At 46.8% G+C, this 19,797-nt stretch overlaps 1 protein-coding gene across 1 annotated transcript; it reads left to right on the forward strand.

Annotated features, from left to right (window-relative positions):
- Window positions 1-9,331: 9,331 nt before the first annotated feature.
- LOC142069221 (H2B.U histone 2-like) lies at window positions 9,332-9,757 on the forward strand. The gene has a single exon (XM_075119730.1). The coding sequence runs from the start codon at window positions 9,332-9,334 to the stop codon at window positions 9,755-9,757; it is 426 nt and encodes a 141-aa protein (XP_074975831.1).
- Window positions 9,758-19,797: the final 10,040 nt, after the last annotated feature.

The raw sequence follows: 19,797 nt of genomic DNA on the forward strand, positions 1-19,797 counted from the left end.
TCTCAGAGTCTTTGCTGCCCAGGTTGCCACCCACTTCTAGTTCCCCTACCAATTCTTCCCCGTTTGTAAGCAGCAGGTCAAGAGGAGAATGGCCCTTGGTTGGTTCCTGCAGTAATTGCACCAGGAAGTTGTCCCCAACACTCTTCAAAAAGTGCTGATGCCAATCTGTCTGGGGGTGTCATCCAGATACACAGCACAAGTTTGGAAATACAGATATACCCTACAGATCTATAACTCACAATACTAAGGGGAATCAAACATATAAACAAGATTATCATACAGGGCAAATCATAGCATTTTCACAGATATCTTACAGATACCTTACACAGCATATCTGGTCAGATTCCTTGCAATTTTATAATATTGTTATTAACAATATTATAAAGTGTCTCCCATATTCCATACAGCGTTACACCCCAACTTTCCAATTCACCAAAAAGTCAAACTAAAAATTCATTTTCTGTTCTCCTCAAAATGATTTTTTCCCCAATATTTCAGAATTGTGAGGAACCAGCAAATCCATTATTTGCTCAGATGTAATTTATACAGCCTCTGTATGGACAGCTTGGTTCTCCTCGGCATCTTTCCCCAGGAGTTATAAAGAGCTCTCTGACATAGGGAGATGCACTTCCCCTGGGTGGTGATGGAGTCCAGGGAAGAACACAGACAGATCTATACTGGGGAAACTACACTGGGCAGAAAGCTAGCGGAGGTCTGAGCACCATTTTGTCCTTGTGGATATAATATATGGAGGATCATCCATCAGGGCTTGTGGCTCATTAGTTCTCCCTTCATTTCTGATCTTATTGCAATGAAGAATGCCAATTAAAAAAAAAATGTTTTCTAGGGATGTCTCTCCAGGGAGGCCCCATCAGCCATCTGAAAACTAAATTCCAGTCTCAGGATGGGGGAGGAAGGGTGATAGCTATGCTGCTTTGGAATTGGAATCAGGATGGGAGAATATATTTCTTCCCTGGGCAGGCTGGTGGGGAGCTGAGAGACTTGCATGATGAACCTTCAGTGGATTAATAGATAGCCCTTGGGCCTTCACATAAAGCAGAGCCTCCAAGGTCATTGGGATCCTTGCTTGTTTTCATTTTGCTCCAGGGAGAAAACCTTTTCCACTTTGGAAGGTAACATTTCACTGTAAATTGTTTTCTGCACATAGATCACACCCTCTCTGAAAAGGAGCAGTTTCACCTTTGATGCTCAGCAATTTAGCCTGGTAAGGGGCACTGGCCCTTTAAGGCCAGAAGTGCTAGCTCAAGAGGCCAGTTACCTTGTTCCATGTGTGTGGAAAAAACAAAATGGACTGTGGCCATGAGGTAGATGGTCCTGAGGAATAGTTATTGTCTGGGAAGGGGAAGGTATAGGCAAACCCCGGCTATTGTTCCTATAAGGGCCCTCGTAGAGTGGATGGGGCAAAGTACCCTTTTTTCAGCCATCCCAGACAGGTATTTGGGGTTATTAAATCCACCTGAGCAGGAAAAAGGCAGTGGTCAGATGACTGGGCAGGTGGCTCTGCCGGACACAATCCCAGAAGGAGGGCTGTGGAGACCCTGGATCTAGGGATGGATAAAAAGGGGGCTCTTTTGGGAGCTGGACTATGCAAAATAAATCAGACCCCAAGAGAAGTGGAATATGGTTTTTAAAGACTTTTGGCTGTGAGTGGATTATTCCCAGGAACCAGAAGAGAAACAGAGGCAGGGGACTGCAGAGATGCACTATGCCACAAGGGGGCAAACTTGGAGACTGCATCCTTCCTACTATCCTCAACACTGCCAGGTGAAGTGTCTCCAGGCTGGGGTGAAAGACTTGCCGGTTCCTCTAGGACAGGAAGTTTGGAACTAGTGGCAGTAGATATGCTGACCTTGATCCTGTAGGGAACCTGGTGTGAGCTACTGACTACAAAGCTGGTGCATGGCGACTGTGTACATGGAGCTCATTGTGGATCTGGGGCCTTAGATTATAAAACCGCTGGGACAAGGACAAAAGCTTTCCATGTCTTAGGCACGTAGGCCAGGAAGGGTCATCAAGTCCAGTCTCCTGCCACCCCATTATATAATCCCATTCATAAATTTATCAAGCTCCATTTTTAGGTTGTTTGCCCTCAATACCCCTACTAAGATGATGTTCTGGAACCTGGCTCATCTGATGGTTAGACACCCTCTAAGTTCCAGACTAAATTTATTCATAGCTTGTTTATTCCCATTTGTTCTTCTGCCAAGATTGTTCTTTAGCTTGGATAGCTCTTCTCCCTCCCTGGTGTCCCCCCCCCCCCGGTGTATTTAGAGAGAGCAATCAGACCCTCTCTCAGGCTTCGGTTTGGTAGGCTAAACAAGCCATGCTCATTTAGTTTATTCTCATAAGATTTCCCTTGATCATCCAGGTAGCTCTTCTTTGCATCTGCTCCACTTTGAATGCATCTTATTTGAACATGGGTGACAAACATAGCGCACACATTGCTGTGAATTGCTTAGAATTGCTTGTGATGGGATCCCTGGGGTGCAGCCTGGGACTGTGGGACCACCATGCCCCCTTAACTCTCTCCAGCCTGGGCTGTCTCTCACAGTGCCTTGCTAGTGACCAGCAGCCAACCCCTCCAGGTGCTATTATCACTCAGCACAACAGCATGTGGCAGCCCCGACCCCCAATAGATTGCATGAATCACACAGAGAAAGGCTCTGGCCGAATCCCCCCAGCTCCCTGCACTGTACCTCAGGAATATACCATCTGCACTGCTCAAGACGAGCAGTGAAAATTTATTAATTGGTTCACCACTTCATCAATGAAAAGTGGACATACACTAGCCTTTGCAAACCTGAGCAGATTTGCCACACACTTCAGGCAAACTCACTGGTAAAGATAAACAGTTAAACAAATTTACTGACTACAAAAGATAGATTTTAAGTGATTATAAATGAGAGGCAAAAGGTCAGAGTTAGTTACCAAAAGAAATAAAATATAAGCACTCAGTCTAAACTCTCAACCTTATTAGATTGGGCAACAACTAGATTAAGCAGTTTTTCTCACCCCATTGGATATTGCAGTGCTTAGTATACAGAATTCACCCTTGAAATCTGGGCCAGTCTCCTTTGTTGGAGTCTCAAGTCTTCAGTGTCCTTGTTGCTTGCAGCATAGATGGGGGCAGGAGAAAGGTAAAGCATGGGCCTGCTGTGCTCTGTTTTATACCCTCAGTCCCATGTGCTTGGGGAACACACAAGTCTAGACATGTCTGAGGGCATTACTGAGGGCTTGTCTACACTGGCACTTTACAGCATTGCAACTTTCTCGCTCAGGGGTGTGAAAAAAAAGCCACGCTTCCAGCGCTGGGAGCTACGCCCCTCGTGGAGGTGGGATTTTTAGAGCGCTGGGAGAGCTCTCTCCCAGCGCTCTGCCATGACTACACAAGCCACATTAAAGTGCTGCCGTGGCAGCGCTTTAACGTTGCCAGTGTAGACTGACCCTGAGTCTCCAGGCAAGTTTGAGCAATTCCTCTGTTGTGGCTTCATGCAGGTGAGTCATTGCATTGTACCTCCTTTGCTGGTGATGGGTTGTTTGACACGCTGCCTGGGTGTTGGTTACTTTCCTTGCTGTTGCCTCTGGGGAGCTAATATCTGGCTGATTCCCCAACTTACAACTTGTTTTACTGACAACCATACAATACAATTCTCATAACTTTATAGACATTAATGATATACATGTATGGATAGAGAAATGACTTTCTGCAGATCATAACCTTTTCCCTGATACCTCACATGGCATGCTTTATATGCAATATCACAATTGTATACAGGAGAGGAATATGGGGGTTACAAGCCGCTCCCCCAAGGTATGTCACAACACTTTTATAAAAGTGAATAATAAGGGAATAATAATGTGAAGCCTGAAAAGGGGGTGCAGTCTCCTAGGAACAGTTTGTAATGGACCTAGAACCAAAGGGAAAAAGCTTGATAAACCATATACATAAAAATAATGATTATAAATGGACTAAAATAAGAACAGCCAAATAAGAATGAACCAGTTGTAAATAACAATCAGCTAAAACATAGCTGGAATCTATTATGAAATAATAAAATAATAAAAATTAATAATTAATAAATATAATTAATAATAAAGCAATCTAATTGTCCTAACCAGCCTGCCACTGCCCAATCAGCATGAGGCATATTACCATCCCTTTCATTTCCATAAGGGAGGAAATGGCCCAGGGTTGCCCATTATGAAATGCATAGGTCTGTACTGATATCATCCCATTGTGACCAGCTGGGGGCATGGTTCCTGCCAGCCAATCACTGGGCTCAGGGTCGGCCCCTCATTTGAATGTCTGTCACTGTATATGAGTACAGCAGGAGGGAGGTCAGCGGCATTTCCAGGCCAAGGGGCTGAGCTGAGCTAAGTGAAAGCAGAGCAGAGCAATGGCTGCTGCCCAGAGAGGGAGGAAAAAGGCCCAGACTTGTGGGAGACAGCACTATGGGAGGAAGTCCCAGGCCAAGCAGAGGAAGTCCCATGACAAGCAAAGGAGGCAGGCCAGGCGGAAGCCAGTGGGGAAGTGTGGGAAGAGCCCCCGTGGGAAGAAGCCCTCCCCCGCCTCGTACAACACCAAGATGCTGAGGCGGTTGCAACGGGACACCAGGCGCTTGTCAAACAAGGCCAAAGGGCTGATGATCTCCTTCATCAACAACATCTATAAAAAGGTGTCCACACAAGCTGAGCAGCTGAGGAAGCAGAGCCGTCGCCCCATGATCGGCCCTTCGCAGATGCAAGCCGCCCTGCAGCAGGTGATGCCGAGGAAACGGGTCAGGCGCTCGGCCACCCCAGTCTCGAAGAGGTCTCACTAGAGCAACATCCCTCCCCCTCTCCCTGGGGTGCCTCCTGGCTGGGATCAGAGAAAGAACAAGAGGGGAGAAGGGAGAGGAGCAAACACCAGCCTGAGACACCTCAGCACCCTCCTGATTAAAGAACTGATGTTGCTTTAGACATGCCAGAAAAACCCCAAAAAACCTGCATTCTGCCAGAGGGACCAACCTCTCCCCCAGCAATTCTTCACGAGAGACTATGAGAGACTGAATCAGTGCGAAACTTTCCATACCAGAGCCTGATAGACCATTCCACTGCAGCCTGATTCAGTGAGACCATCACAGTTTGGAAGAGGAGACTCTTATCTCTGGGACTGAGCCAGTGAGTCAATTTCCATCACTGGAAAAATAGAAACCAACACACTGGCTGTGGATTTAATGAACCAGACACTTTCCATCACTGTAAATGAGAGACTGGCTAGAAAGAGCTGGCATCAGTTGAACTGAAAGGACTGTATGAGAGGCGCTGTCCTAAGGGAAATGAAATAATCATCTTGGCGTTATAATAAAACAGGATTTTAGCAGCACTTTTTGGTGTCATGGGTTTCCTCTATCTTAAGGAGTAAGGATGGGATAGACTGTGCTTCCCAATTTAATATACAACTAATGACTAAGAATTGTGGGATTTTCTTGTGTTGAAACAAGGAACAATTTTATTAACTGCTTTAAGGCCTTTCTCTTTGCCACAGAATTAACCTGCATCTGACGAAGTGGGTATTCACTCACAAAAGCTTATGCTCCAATATGTCTGTTAGTCTATAAGGTGCCACAGGACTCTTTGCCGCTTTTACAGATCCAGACTAACACAGCTACCCTTCTGATACCTAGCTAAAATGTTAATCCATTTAGGCCACCACTTTCCCCTGGGAATTGAGGGTTTATTAAGGGACTAATAAAATACCCAGATTTTAAATTAATCAGACAAAGTGTGGGAAGAAGAGTTGAGTATCTCTCGCATTCTGGCAGTTTGTTCAACCCCAAACATCTCCCAATTTCCTCTTCTGTCTTCATAGACTCATTAAATAAGAGGGGTCAGAACATGGATCCATGCTGGAGACCATGAAAGGGATGAGTTAGTTGCAATCCTGTGAGACCTACCAGAGGGTAAAGAATGGAGCCGTTGTCATTCAGTTCCCATTGCTGCTGCCATGTCTCATGGAACAGTTCTAGTGATGCCTGGTCATCCATACGAAACGCTGCTGAGAGACTGAATGAAGTGGGTAGGGACACTTGACCTCTGTGCATCTCCAGGAGGAGATCATGAGCCAAAGACCTCACTGCAGGTCGTCGGCCATTCCTAGGACTAAAGCCAGACACATTAGCAGGCCAGACTTACAAAGGTACTTAGGTGCCTAAAGATGCAGACAGGCAAGTTCAAAAGCACCTAAGCAGGTCAGGGGCCTGATTTCAATATGAGTTAGGAGCCTAAATGGCCTAGGTGCTTTTTCAAAATCCTATTGTGCACCTATCTTCATCGTGATATGCCCGAACAGCTCTGAAAACCTGGCCCTTTGTCTTTCTGTGCTTCCTCTTTCTCATCTGTAAAATGAAGATTGTCATTGCCTTGTCCACTTAGATGGAAGCTCTCTGAGGCAGAGATGTTCTTTTCCTGTGGACGTGTGCAATGTCCTGCACAATCTCGGTGAGGGTTTTGAGGTGCTAGTGAAGCACAAAGAAGAAATGCTAGCAGCAAAAATCATCTCACAGTGTGTTGGAAGGAAAATGGTTTGGTCTCCAGCTATTTCCTCAGGAGGAATGCTAGGAGTTTAGGCTTGGGTTACCAACTTTGTAATATTTAAAAACCAGACACTCCAGCAGGAGTGCTCGAACTACCCGAGCCCTGCCTCTTCCCCCTGAGGACCCACCCTGCTCCACCCCTTCCCCCGAGGCTCCACTCCTGCCCTGCCCTTTCCCCCTGAGGCCCTGCCCCCATTCGCTTCTCTTTCCCCCTCCCTCCATCTCTCACTACTTTTCCCCTCTCACCCCCTCCCTGGATGGGTCGGGAGGGACTCACCTGTAGAGCCGGGCCTGGGAGCTGCAGCCGCCTGATGCAGGTGGCCGTGGCTGAGTAGGGGCTGGTGTGGATGATGACTCGATGCCTCCCACCTCTGCAGTAACTGGACTTTGGGTGTCCAGTGGGTAGATATGACCAGACACCATCAGGTCCCCTTTTCAACCAGACTTTCAGGTAGAAAACTGGACACCTGGCCATTCTAATTTAGGCCCAAATCTTCAAAGGTATTTAGGTGCTTAACTCCCACAAGTTAGGCTTCTAAATATCTTTGAGGATCCGGGTTTTAGTTAGCTTTAAACCAGAGGTGGGGCTTTTCTGAGGGTGTGACTTGCTCACTTGTTATGTATTTTGGGGGGATTACATTATGCATATATGCATTTTCACAGAGAGCTTTGATGGGTTCAGTTGGGACATCAGAAATAAATTTACAATCCTCAACCCTGTGTCTTCCTTAATATTTTGCCACCCCTAACCATTGTGTCTCGCCAAAATTGTGGGCCCTGAGCTTGTAAGGAGCTCTCTGCAGAGAGGCTTCCGTGCCCATGCAGATCCCCGATGACTCTGCATGTTGCCAGGGCCTGCAGAAGTGGAGCTCAGTGCAAAATTAGTGTCTTCCACTGCAAGATCTTGGGGGCTTTCGGTGGCTTACTTGGTACTCTTTCATAAAAGAACAGGGCATAAGTAATAAAAACCCTGAAGACCTGGCACAGTCCCTTAGGGATTTTTTAAAGCCAGTGGCACCAATGAAGAAAATATGTACTACCTATAATAGGCCAGGTTCTCAGTGGGTGGAAGTGTAGTTCTGATGAAATCAATGGAGCTGTGTCAATTTATAGAGACAAGGCGGTGGGAGGTAATATCTTTTATTGGACCAACTTCTGTTGGGGAGAGAGACAAGTTTTTGAGCTTACAGAGAGCTCTTCTTCACGTCTGGGAAACTAAGGCCAAGTCTACACTAGAGACCTATAGTGGTATAACTATGTCACTCACGCATGTGAAAAATCACACTGACTTAGCACTGTCTACATGGGGTGGCTAAGGTCGGTAAAACTACGTCACTGAGGGGTGTGGATTTTTCACACCCCTGAGCGAAGTATACCGAAGAAAGTGTAGCGTACACCTGGCCTTTGACTGGAGGGGTGTTAACGGGCCACTTCACCTTGAATGGTCCCTTGAAATGTGTTAATTACTTATGCTAAACAATCTCTTTCTACTTGAATTTAGCAGTGACATTCTAACCCCAGATCTACACTACAAGCTTTCATCGGTATAACTACATTGCTCAAGAGTTTGAAAAATCCAAACCAATGAGCGATGTAGTTATACCGATCTAAACCTTGGTGTTGACAGCACTATGTCAACAGGAGAGCGTCTCCCATTGAAATAGCTATTGTCTCTTGCAGAGGTGGGTTAACTATGCCGGTGGGAGAAGCTCTCCTGTTGGCATAGTAGTAAAATGCTACAATCGCAGCAATGCTGTACATGTAGACATGCCATGAGTTGTTTCCCAGACCTGAAGAAGATCTCTGTGAAAACTTATCTCTCTCACCAACAGAAGTTGGTCCAATAAAAGTTATTACCTCACCCACCTCATCTTTCTAATATCCTGGGACCAACCTGGCGACAGCAACGCTGCATGTGTCAATTTATGTCAGTGGAGATCCTGGCTCAATAAATACACAGCAATAGCTCATAAAAATAATTCCATGATAAAAATGAATAAAGAAAAAATGTAATGATACTTATTGGTGGTAGTAAAATAATAACATTTACAGTAGAACCTCAGAGTTATGAACACCTCAGAAATGGAGGTTGTTCGAAACTCTGAAATGTTCGAAACGCTGAACAAAAAGTTACGGTTTTTTCCCCCCAAAAGTTCACAACTGAACATTGACTTAATGCAGCTTTGAAACTTTACTATGCAGAATAAAAATGCTGCTTTCCCTGTATTTTTTTAGTAGTTTACATTTAACTCAGTATTGCACTGTATAGTATTTGGGCTTTTTTCATCTCTGTTGCCTGATTGTGTACTTCCACCTCCAAATGAGGTGTGTGGTTGACTGGTCAGTTCGTCACTCTGGGGTTTGTAACTCTGAGGTTCTACTGTAAATATTAAAATAATAAATTCTATTAAACAATCAGCTAATTGGCAGCTTGCCCCTAATATACTCCACAAAAATTGCCATAGCAACTTAATTGCCCTACTCATCCTACCAAAAGCCGGTGAGCACGTGGAATGCTACAATTTCCTTCATTTTCATATGAGAAGGAGTGAATTCGAATCCCTCATTACGAGGATCACCATTACAGTGTGGCTAACAAGGCCATTGTCCTAACCAGCCAATCACTGGGCACAGGGTCAGTGCCTCATTTGAATGCCTGTCACTATATAGGAGTACAGTTAATGCGAAGCCACTGCAGGCTGAGAACTGAGCTGGAGAGACCAGGGTGGAGAGCAATGGCTGCTGCCCAGACAAGAAAGAAGAAGGCCCAGATCCGGAGAAGGCAGAAGACCCAGCAGATGATGCTTCAGAAGCCACAGCCCAAGTGGAAAACGTCCCAGCCCCAGCAAGGCGGGTGGAAGCCGGTGTTGAAGCGATTGAGGAAAAGCAGGGGGAAGAGGCGTTTTTCTGCTTTGTATATCTCTGAGATGATGGGTCGGCTGCAGCGGGGAAATCGGCGCATGTCGGCCAAAGCCAAGGGACTGATGAACTCCTCCATGTGCAGTCTCTACAGCGGAGTATTCACGGAGGCTGACCGCAGGAGAAAGAAGAGACGCGGGTCTTTCATCGGCACCTCAGAGGTGCAAGCCGCTCTGGAGAAGGTGATGAAGGGGAATGTTGCCAATTATTCCATCACTTCCATCCACAGCAAGTCTCGTTAGAGAAACATTCCCTTTCCTTTCGCCCTAAGGCCCTACACCATGGCAGGGGTAAGAGAAAGAGCAAGAAGGGAGAAGGGAGAGGAGCAAACACCAGCCTGAGAGACCCTAATGCCTGCCTGATTAAAGATCTATCATTGCCTTCAAGATGACCAGAAAAGCTGCACTTTGCCCTTTGCTGAGGGACCAGCCCTGTGTACAGCAATTCTTCATGCAGGAAGCTGAGCTAGAGCAGAGATGGAATCAAAAGTGGAATCTCCATGATTATGAATGAGAGAGGGTCATGCAGCATCCTGACACAATGGGATCATCAAACATTGCGAAAAATACCATTCTTCATCAGAAGAAAAGAGTTTATCCTGAACCAGCACCAAAGACTTTTCACACCTGGGAAAAAAAGATTCTCATGCTGCACCTTGAATTTGCAAGCGGTACTTTCCGTGATGGATGGAGACTGTCTTCTCTGCATTGCTTCACTGAAAGAGTCTGAGGGAAGAGATTTGCGAACATTCTAAATGAAAGGATTGCCAATGAGATGTTATCATAAGGGGAGAAATTAAGGTCATCTTGGCATTATAATAAACAGGATTTTAGCAGCAATTTCTGTTGCTAAATGTTTCCTTTATATGGGAGTGGGGGGAGTGCTTTATGTTTTAGCTAACTGGCTTCAAGATGGAGCTTGCTACGTTTATGGAGGGGATGGTATGATGGGACTATCTACAATAACATGATGTAGCCAGTATGCGACTGCTAGGAGCAAATATCTCCAATGGCTGGTGATGGGACACTAGATGGGGAGGGTTCTGAATTACTGCAGAGAATTCTTTCCCAGGTGTCTGCCTGGCAGGTCTTGCCCACATGCTCAGTGTCTAACTGATTGCCATATTTGGGGTCAGGAAGGAATTTTCCCCTGGGTCAGATTGGCAGAGCCCCTCCCTGGGGGTTTTTCGCCTTCCTCTGCAGCACGGGCATGGGTCACTTGCAGGTTTAAATAGTGTAAATGGTGGATTCTCTTTAAATCATGATGTGAGGACTTCAGTAACTCAGCCAGAGGTTAGGGATCTATTACAGGGATGGGTGGGTGAGGTTTTGTGGCCTGCAACGTGCAGGAGGTCAGACTAGCTAGATGATCACGATGATCCCTTCTGACCTTAAAGTCTATGAGTCTATGAGCATTTAAGATAAAGTCTTAATGAGTTGTAGACTTCTGCTAGAGTGAACACAAAGGGCTTTCAATGCATCCTTTTTTTCTGATCAGTGCTTAAAATAAATATCCAGCCACAGATGATAAAGGCATATAGGCCTCCGTTTTCGGCTTGGAAGGATAAGAACTCAAGATTATAAACCATTAAGAAAAGAGTGGATATAGGCTAGCCTTTCAGCCTAGAGAACTGTAACAACCATCTCCAGTTCCTCCAGATTTATTCCTCTTCCTAACTACTTTGGTATTGTCCAAATTACGCAGAAGATGCTAAGATGTTACGTCTTACAGTTTCTCACCTCTAGGGTCTTCATGTGTACAATAAACAGGTCCCTTAAGGAGGATGTGTCATAGAATCATAGAATCATAGAATATCAGGGTTGGAAGGGACCTCAGGAGGTCATCTAGTACAACCCCCTGCTCAAAGCAGGACCAATCCCCAACTAAATCATCCCAGCCAGGGCTTTGTCAAGCTGGGCCTTAAAAACCTCTAAGGATGGAGATTCCACCACTTCCCTAGGTTCATAGATTCATAGATATTAAGGTCCGAAGGGACCATTATGATCATCTAGTCTGACCTCCTGCACAATGCAGGCCACAGAATCTCACCCACCCACTCCTGCGATAAACGTGTCACCTATGTCTGAGCTATTGAAGTCCTGAAATCATGGTTTAAAGACTTCAAGGTGCAGAGAATCCTCCAGCAAGTGACCCGTGTCCCATGCTACAGAGGAAGGCGAAAAACCCCCAGAGCTTCTTCCAATCTGCCCTGGAGGAAAATTCCTTCCCGACCCCAAATATAGCAGTCAGCTGAAGCCTGAGCATATGGGCAAGATTCACCAGCCAAATAACGCATTTCAGTGCTTTACTACCCTCCTAGTGAAAAAGATTTTCGTAATATCCAACCTAAACCTTCCCCACTGCAACTTGAAACCATTACTCCTCGTTCTGTCATCTGCTACCCTGACAACAGTCTAGATCCATCCTCTTTGGAACCCCCTTTCAGGTAGTTGAAAGCAGCTATCAAATCCCCACTCATTCTTCTCTTCCGCAGACTAAACGATCCCAGTTCCCTCAGCCTCTCCTCATAACTCATGTGTTCCAGTCCCCTAATCATTTTTGTTGCCCTCCGCTGGACGCTTTCCAATTTTTTCACATCCTTGTTGTAGTGTGGGGCCCAAAACTGGACACAGTACTCCAGATGAGGCCTCACCAATGTCGAATAGAGGGGAACGATCACGTCCCTCGATCTGCTGGCAATGCCTCTATTTATATAGCCCAAAATGCCATTGGCCATCTTGGCAACAAGGGCACACTGTAGACTCATATCCAGCTTCTCATCCACTGTAACCCCTAGGTCCTTTTCTGCAGAACTGCTGCTGAGCCATTCAGTCCCTAGTCTGTAGTGGTGCATGGGATTCTTTTGCCCTAAGTGCAGGATTCTGCACTTGTCCTTGTTGAACCTCATCAGATTTCTTTTGGCCCAATCCTCTAATTTGTCTAGGTCCCCCTGTATCCTATCCCTAACCTCCAGCATATCTACCTCTCGTCCCAGCTTAGTGTCATCTGCAAACTTGCTGAGGGTGCAATCCACCCCATCCTCCAGATCATTAATGAAGATATTGAACAAAACCAGCCCCAGGACCGACCCTTGGTGCACCCCACTTGATACCGGCTGCCAACTAGACATGGAGCCATTGATCACTACCCGTTGAGCCCAACAATCTAGCCAGCTTTCTATCCACCTTATAGTCCATTCGTCCAGCCCATACTTCTTTAACTTGCTGGCAAGAATACTGTGGGAAACTGTGTCAAAAGCTTTGCTAAAGTCAAGGAACAACACGTCCACCACTTTCCCCTCATCCACAGAGACAGTTATCTCGTCATAGAAGGCAATTAGATTAGTCAGGCATGACTTTCCCTTGGTGAATCCATGCTGACTGTTCCTGATCACTTTCCTCTCCTCTAAGTGCTTCAGAATTGACTCCTAGAGGTCCTGCTCCATAATTTTTCCAGGGACTGAGGTGAAGCTGACTGGCCTGTAGTTCCCCGGATCCTCCTTCTTCCCTTTTTTAAAGATGGGCACTACATTAGCCTTTTCCCAGTTGTCTGGGACCTCCCCCGATCGCCATGAGTTTTCAAAGAATGGCCAATGGCTCTGCAATCACATCCACCAACTCCTTTAGCACTCTCGGATGCAATGCATCCGGCCCCATGGACTTGTGCTCGTCCAGCTTTTCTAAATAGTCCCAAACCACTTCTTTCTCCACAGAGGGCTGGTCACCTCCTCCCCATGCTGTGCTGCCCAGTGCAGTAGTCTGGGAGCTGACCTTGTTTGTGAAGACAGAGGCAAAAAAAGCATTGAATACATTTGCTTTTTCCACATCCTCTGTCACTAGGTTGCCTCCCTCATTCAGTAAGGGGCCCACACTTTCCTTGACTTTCTTTTTGTTGCTAACGTACCTGAAGAAACCCTTCTTGTTACTCTTAACATCTCTTGCTAGCTGCAACTCCAAGTGTGGTTTGGCCTTCCTGATTTCACTCCTGCATGCCTGAGCAATATTTTTATACTCCTCCCTGGTTATTTGTCCAATCTTCCACTTCTTGTAAGCTTCTTTTTTGTGTTTAAGATCAGCAACGATTTCACTGTTAAGCCAAGCTGGTCACCTGCCATATTTACTATTCTTTCTACACATCAGGATGGTTTGTTCCTGTAACCTCAATAAGGATTCTTTAAAATACAGCCAGCTCTCCTGGACTCCTTTCCCCCTCATGTTATTCTCCCAGGGGATCCTGCCCATCAGTTCCCTGAGGGAGTCAAAGTCTACTTTTCTGAAGCCCAGGGTCCGTATTCTGCTGCTCTCCTTTCTTCCTTGTGTCAGGATCCTGAACTCGACCATCTCATGGTCACTGCCTCCCAGGTTCCCATCCACTTTTGCTTCCCCTACTAATTCTTTCTGGTTTGTGAGCAGCAGGTCAAGAAGAGCTCTGCCCCTAGTTGGTTCCTCCAGCACTTGCACCAGGAAATTGTCCCCTACACTTTCCAAAATCTTCCTGTATTGCCTGTGCACCGCTGTATTGCTCTCCCAGCAGATATTAGGGCGATTGAAGTCTCCCATGAGAACCAGGGCATGCGATCTAGTAACTTCCGTGAGTTGCCGGAAGAAAGCCTCGTCCACCTCATCCCCCTGGTCCGGTGGTCTATAGCAGACTCCCACCACGACATCACCCTTGTTGCTCACACTTCTAAACTTAATCCAGAGACTCTCAGGTTTTTCTGCAGTTTCATACCGGAGCTCTGAGCAGTCATACTGCTCTCTTACATACAATGCAACTCCCCCGCCTTTTCTGCCCTGTCTGTCCTTCCTGAACAGTTTATATCCATCCACGACAGTACTCCAGTCATGTGAGTTATCCCACCAAGTCTCTGTTATTCCAATCACATCATAATTCCTTGACTGTGCCAGGACTTCCAGTTCTCCCTGCTTGTTTCCCAGGCTTCTTGCATTTGTGTATAGGCACTTAAGATAATTCGCTGATCGTCCCTCTTTCTCAGTATGAGGCAGGAGCCCTCCCCTCTCACGCTCTCCTGCTCGTGCTTCCTCCCGGTATCCCACTTCTCCACTTACCTCAGGGCTTTGGTCTCCTTCCCCCGGTGAACCTAGTTTAAAGCCCTCCTCACTAGGTTTGCCAGCCTGCTTGCGAAGATGCTCTTCCCTCTCTTTGTTAGGTGGAGCCCGTCTCTGCCTAGCACTCCTCCTTCTTGGAACACCATCCCATGGTCAAAGAATCCAAACCCTTCTCTCCGACACCACCTGCGTAGCCATTCGTTGACTTCCACAATTCGACAGTCTCTACCCGGGCCTTTTCCTTCCATGGGGAGTATGGACGAGAACACCACTTGCACCTCAAGCTCCTTTATCCTTCTGCCCAGAGCCACGTAGTCTACAGTGATCTGCTCAAGGTCATTCTTGGCAGTATCATTGGTGCCCACGTGGAGAAGCAGGAAGGGGTAGTGATCCGAGGGCTTGATGAGTCTCGGCAGTCTGTCCGTCACATCGTGAATCCTAGTTCCTGGCAAGCTGCAAACTTCTCAGTTTTCCCGATTGGGGTGGCAGATAGATGCCTCAGTCCCGCTGAGGAGAGAGTCCCCGACGACCACCACCAGCCTCCTTCTCTTGGGAGTGGTGGTCGTGGAACCCCCATCCCCAGGACAGTGCATCTCATGCCTGCCAATTGGTGGAATCTCCTTCTGTTCCCTTCCCTCAGATGTATCATCTAGTCCACTCTCTGCATTCGTATCTGTGGAGAGAACATGAAAACGGTTGCTTACCTGTATCTGCATGACTGATACATGGACGCTCCCCTTTCTTCTTCTGGAGGTCACATGCTGCCAAATTTCTTCACCGTCCTTCTGTCCCCGCTGCGTAGCCTGCTCTGAATCTTCAGAACGTTGTGTCCGTAGAAGCATATCCTGAGGTCTGTCCCGGAAATCTTCAGTTTCTCTTATGCAACACAAGGTCAATCCTTGTTTCTCCAGACCTTGAACCTACTCTTCCAATATGGAGACCAGCTTGCACTTTGTCCAGACAAAGTCGCTTCTGTCCTGTGGAAGAAAGACAAACATGGCACATCCTGTGCAGGTCACAACAGCTGAACGCTCACCATCCATATTACCTTCCTTCTACGAGCTTCCTCAGGAGTTGTAGTAACTACCCAGAGAAGGGTGCAAGATGAAAGCCTCAGTGGGCTCTCCCCAGGTGAACTCCCAGGCAAACTCCCTCTGTTAGCCTCTCTGCTGTTCGCTGCTCAGCTGGTTCACAGCTGACTGGCTTTTTATAACTGGCTTTTTATATCTGTCCAATACATCTCTGTGGAATCTCCAAGAAAGGAAAGAATGGAGTTGTTTTAAAGCAGTGGTTTTCAACCAGGGATCCGAGGCCCCCTGGGAGGCTGCGAGCAGGTTTTAGGGGGTCCACCAAGCAGGGCTGGCATTAGACTCACTGAAGCCCAGAAAGCCGAAGCCCTGGGCTCTGAGCCCCACCACCTGGGGCTGAAGCTGAAGCCTGAGCAAGTTGGCTTCGTGGGGGCCCCTGTGGCGTGGGGCCCTGGGAAATTGCCCTGCTTGCTACCCCCTAACGCTGGCCCTGGCTTTAAAAGGCAGAAAACCAGTTGCTGTGGCACAGGTCGGCCATGGAGTTTTTATAGGATTTGGGGGGGAGGGAAAGGTTGAGAACCCCAGATCTAAAGCACAAATTTTAGTTCCTTTGGGTCCCCCCCCCCCTTATTTACAATTAGAAGTGACTCCATCTGCCTCTGCCAGGTCCCACAACACCTCATAGTCAACCATATCAGAGGCTGATGGTAGACATGGTAAAGTCTAAAATGGACACCTGACCTTGGAGCCTCACTAGGAAGAGACCCTCACAACCACAACTCCTTATCCAGCACCAGGTCTACGTGACATTCCATTTCATATTATTTATGGAAATATGCTTATGATATGGCATAATGGAGATATACTTTATGCAAGATAGCTCATGTAAGATATCATTGGAAAAGTTATTATGTACTGAATGTGATTATCCAATGTGTATGCCTGTATCATTTCTGTATCTGAAGTTAGGAATATTCACTATGCATCTGTATTTCAAATGGGATACTTTGGGTGTCACCCCCAACTAGCCCTTCAGGTACAACAATGAAAAAGCCAGACAGGGCTGATGGCCCATTAGCAAAGACAATGGACTGTGAAAGAGCTTAGTCTTCCAGTGGATGCTCCAGACGCCCTGCTAGTAATGGCTGTCACAGCCCTGCAGAGACAGGGGTCTGAGTCACCTGGTACGGGACCCACCCACTTTTTGGAATGCCAGTGTTTTTCCACTGCAAGACAAAGGGTTCCCGCCTTACACAAGAGCTATATAAGGCAGGGAAGTGACATCATCAAGGTTCTCCTCTGCCTCTCCACCCAAAGAGAAACTGAAAAACACCTGGAAGCAAGAACTGAACTTGGGGGAGAAGGGTTGAGCCCAAGCTGGAAGGGCGTCCAGCTTGTGAGTAATATGGGAGCTCTGCAACTAGTGTGTGCTGCGGACCTGTGGGATCGGTCGATGCTACGCACGGCTCATGCGGCGTCTCATGGTCTCGGACACCATCCGATGTCCAGGGACATCTACATCGAACACATCACCAGCCACCGACAGTACCAGGAGGTGTGAGCTGGTACGACATCATGCATCAACTATGGGAAAGGGACTGAGAGACTTTTTCCATTGGAGCATATGAACTGGAACCATAAACTCACTGAACATTAAATCCCACCACATAAGGGTGAATCCATCCTCATCATCGTATCCACTCATTATACTCCACACCTGAACATAGCCATTATATGAACAACATGACCCCATATCTCAGGTTTCAGAGTAACAGCCGTGTTAGTCTGTATTCGCAAAAAGAAAAGGAGGACTTCTGGCACCTTAGAGACTAACCAATTTATTTGAGCATGAGCTTTCGTGAGCTACAGCTCACTTCATCGGATGCATACTGTGGAAACTGCAGAAGACATTATATACACACAGAGACCATGAAACAATACCTCCTCCCACCCCACTGTCCTGCTGGTAATAGCTTATCTAAAGTGATCATCAAGTTGGGCCATTTCCAGCACAAATCCAGGTTTTCTCACCCTCCGCATCCCCCCCCCCCCACACACAAACTCACTCTCCTGCTGGTAATAGCCCATCCAAAGTGACCACTCTCTTCACAATGTGTATGATAATCAAGGTGGGCCATTTCCTGCACAAATCCAGGTTCTCTCACTCCCTCACCCCCCTCCAAAAACCACACACACAAACTCACTCTCCTGCTGGTAATAGCTTATCCAAAGTGACCACTCTCCCTACAATGTGCATGACAATCAAGGTGGGCCATTTCCAGCATAAATCCAGGTTTTCTCACCCCCCCACCCCCATGCACACACAAACTCACTCTCCCGCTGGTAATAGCTTATCTAAAGTGATCATCAAGTTGGGCCATTTCCAGCACAAATCCAGGTTTTCTCACCCTCCGCCCCCCCCCCCCCAAACTCACTCTCCTGCTGGTAATAGCCCATCCAAAGTGACCACTCTCTTCACAATGTGTATGATAATCAAGGTGGGCCATTTCCTGCACAAATCCAGGTTTTTCACCCCCTCACCCCCATACACACACAAACTCACTCTCCTGCTGGCAATAGCTCATCCAAACTGACCACTCTCCAAGTTTAAATCCAAGTTTAACCAGAACATCTGGGGGGGGGGGGTTAGGAAAAAACAAGGGGAAATAGGCTACCTTGCATAATGACTTAGCCACTCCCAGTCTCTATTTAAGCCTAAATTAATAGTATCCAATTTGCAAATGAATTCCAATTCAGCAGTTTCTCGCTGGAGTCTGGATTTGAAGTTTTTTTGTTGTAAGATAGCGACCTTCATATCTGTGATTGCGTGACCAGAGAGATTGAAGTGTTCTCCGACTGGTTTATGAATGTTATAATTCTTGACATCTGATTTGTGTCCATTTATTCTTTTACGTAGAGACTGTCCAGTTTGACCAATGTAAATGGCAGAGGGGCATTGCTGGCACATGATGGCATATGTCACATTGGTGGATGTGCAGGTGAACGAGCCTCTGATAGTGTGGCTGATGTTATTAGGCCCTGTGATGGTGTCCCCTGAATAGATATGTGGGCACAGTTGGCAACGGGCTTTGTTGCAAGGATAGGTTCCTGGGTTAGTGGTTCTGTTGTGTGGTATGTGGTTGTTGGTGAGTATTTGCTTCAGGTTGCGGGGCTGTCTGTAGGCAAGGACTGGCCTGTCTCCCAAGATTTGTGAGAGTGTTGGGTCATCCTTCAGGATAGGTTGTAGATCCTTAATAATGCGTTGGAGGGGTTTTAGTTGGGGGCTGAAGGTGACCGCTAGTGGCGTTCTGTTATTTTCTTTGTTAGGCCTGTCCTGTAGTAGGTAACTTCTGGGAACTCTTCTGGCTCTCTCAATCTGTTTCTTTACTTCTGCAGGTGGGTATTGTAGTTGTAAGAAAGCTTGACAGAGATCTTGTAGGTGTTTGTCTCTGTCTGAGGGGTTGGAGCAAATGCGGTTGTATCGCAGAGCTTGGCTGTAGACGATGGATCGTGTGGTGTGGTCAGGGTGAAAGCTGGAGGCATGTAGGTGAGAGAACCTGGATTTGTGCAGGAAATGGCCCACCTTGATTATCATACACATTGTGAAGAGAGTTGTCACTTTGGATGGGCTATTACCAGCAGGAGAGTGAGTTTGTGTGTGGGGGGGCGGAGGGTGAGAAAACCTGGATTTGTGCTGGAAATGGCCCAACTTGATGATCACTTTAGATAAGCTATTACCAGCAGGACATTGGGGTGGGAGGAGGTATTGTTTCATGGTCTCTGTGTGTATATAATGTCTTCTGCAGTTTCCACAGTATGCATCTGATGAAGTGAGCTGTAGCTCACGAAAGCTCATGCTCAAATAAACTGGTTAGTCTCTAAGGTGCCACAAGTACTCCTTTTCTTTTTCCCCATATCTCAATGTCTGTACTTTGACCTATTAAACTTTTACCCCCAATCAGGGAGATTGCAGTTTATGTATTCCTTACGCCACCCATTCCTAAACCGAATTTTGCACCCCTTGATAATCTGTAAAAGTAGGAAAAACTTTTTCACTAGGAGGGTGGTGAAACACTGGAATGCGTTACCTAGGGAGGTGGTAGAATCTCCTTCCTTAGAAGTTTTAAGGTCAGGCTTGACAAAGCCCTGGCTGGGATGATTTAATTGGGGATTGGTCCTGCTTTG

Source organism: Caretta caretta, chromosome 14, assembly GCF_965140235.1.
Source record: "Caretta caretta isolate rCarCar2 chromosome 14, rCarCar1.hap1, whole genome shotgun sequence".
NCBI classification, from domain to species: Eukaryota; Metazoa; Chordata; order Testudines; family Cheloniidae; genus Caretta; species Caretta caretta.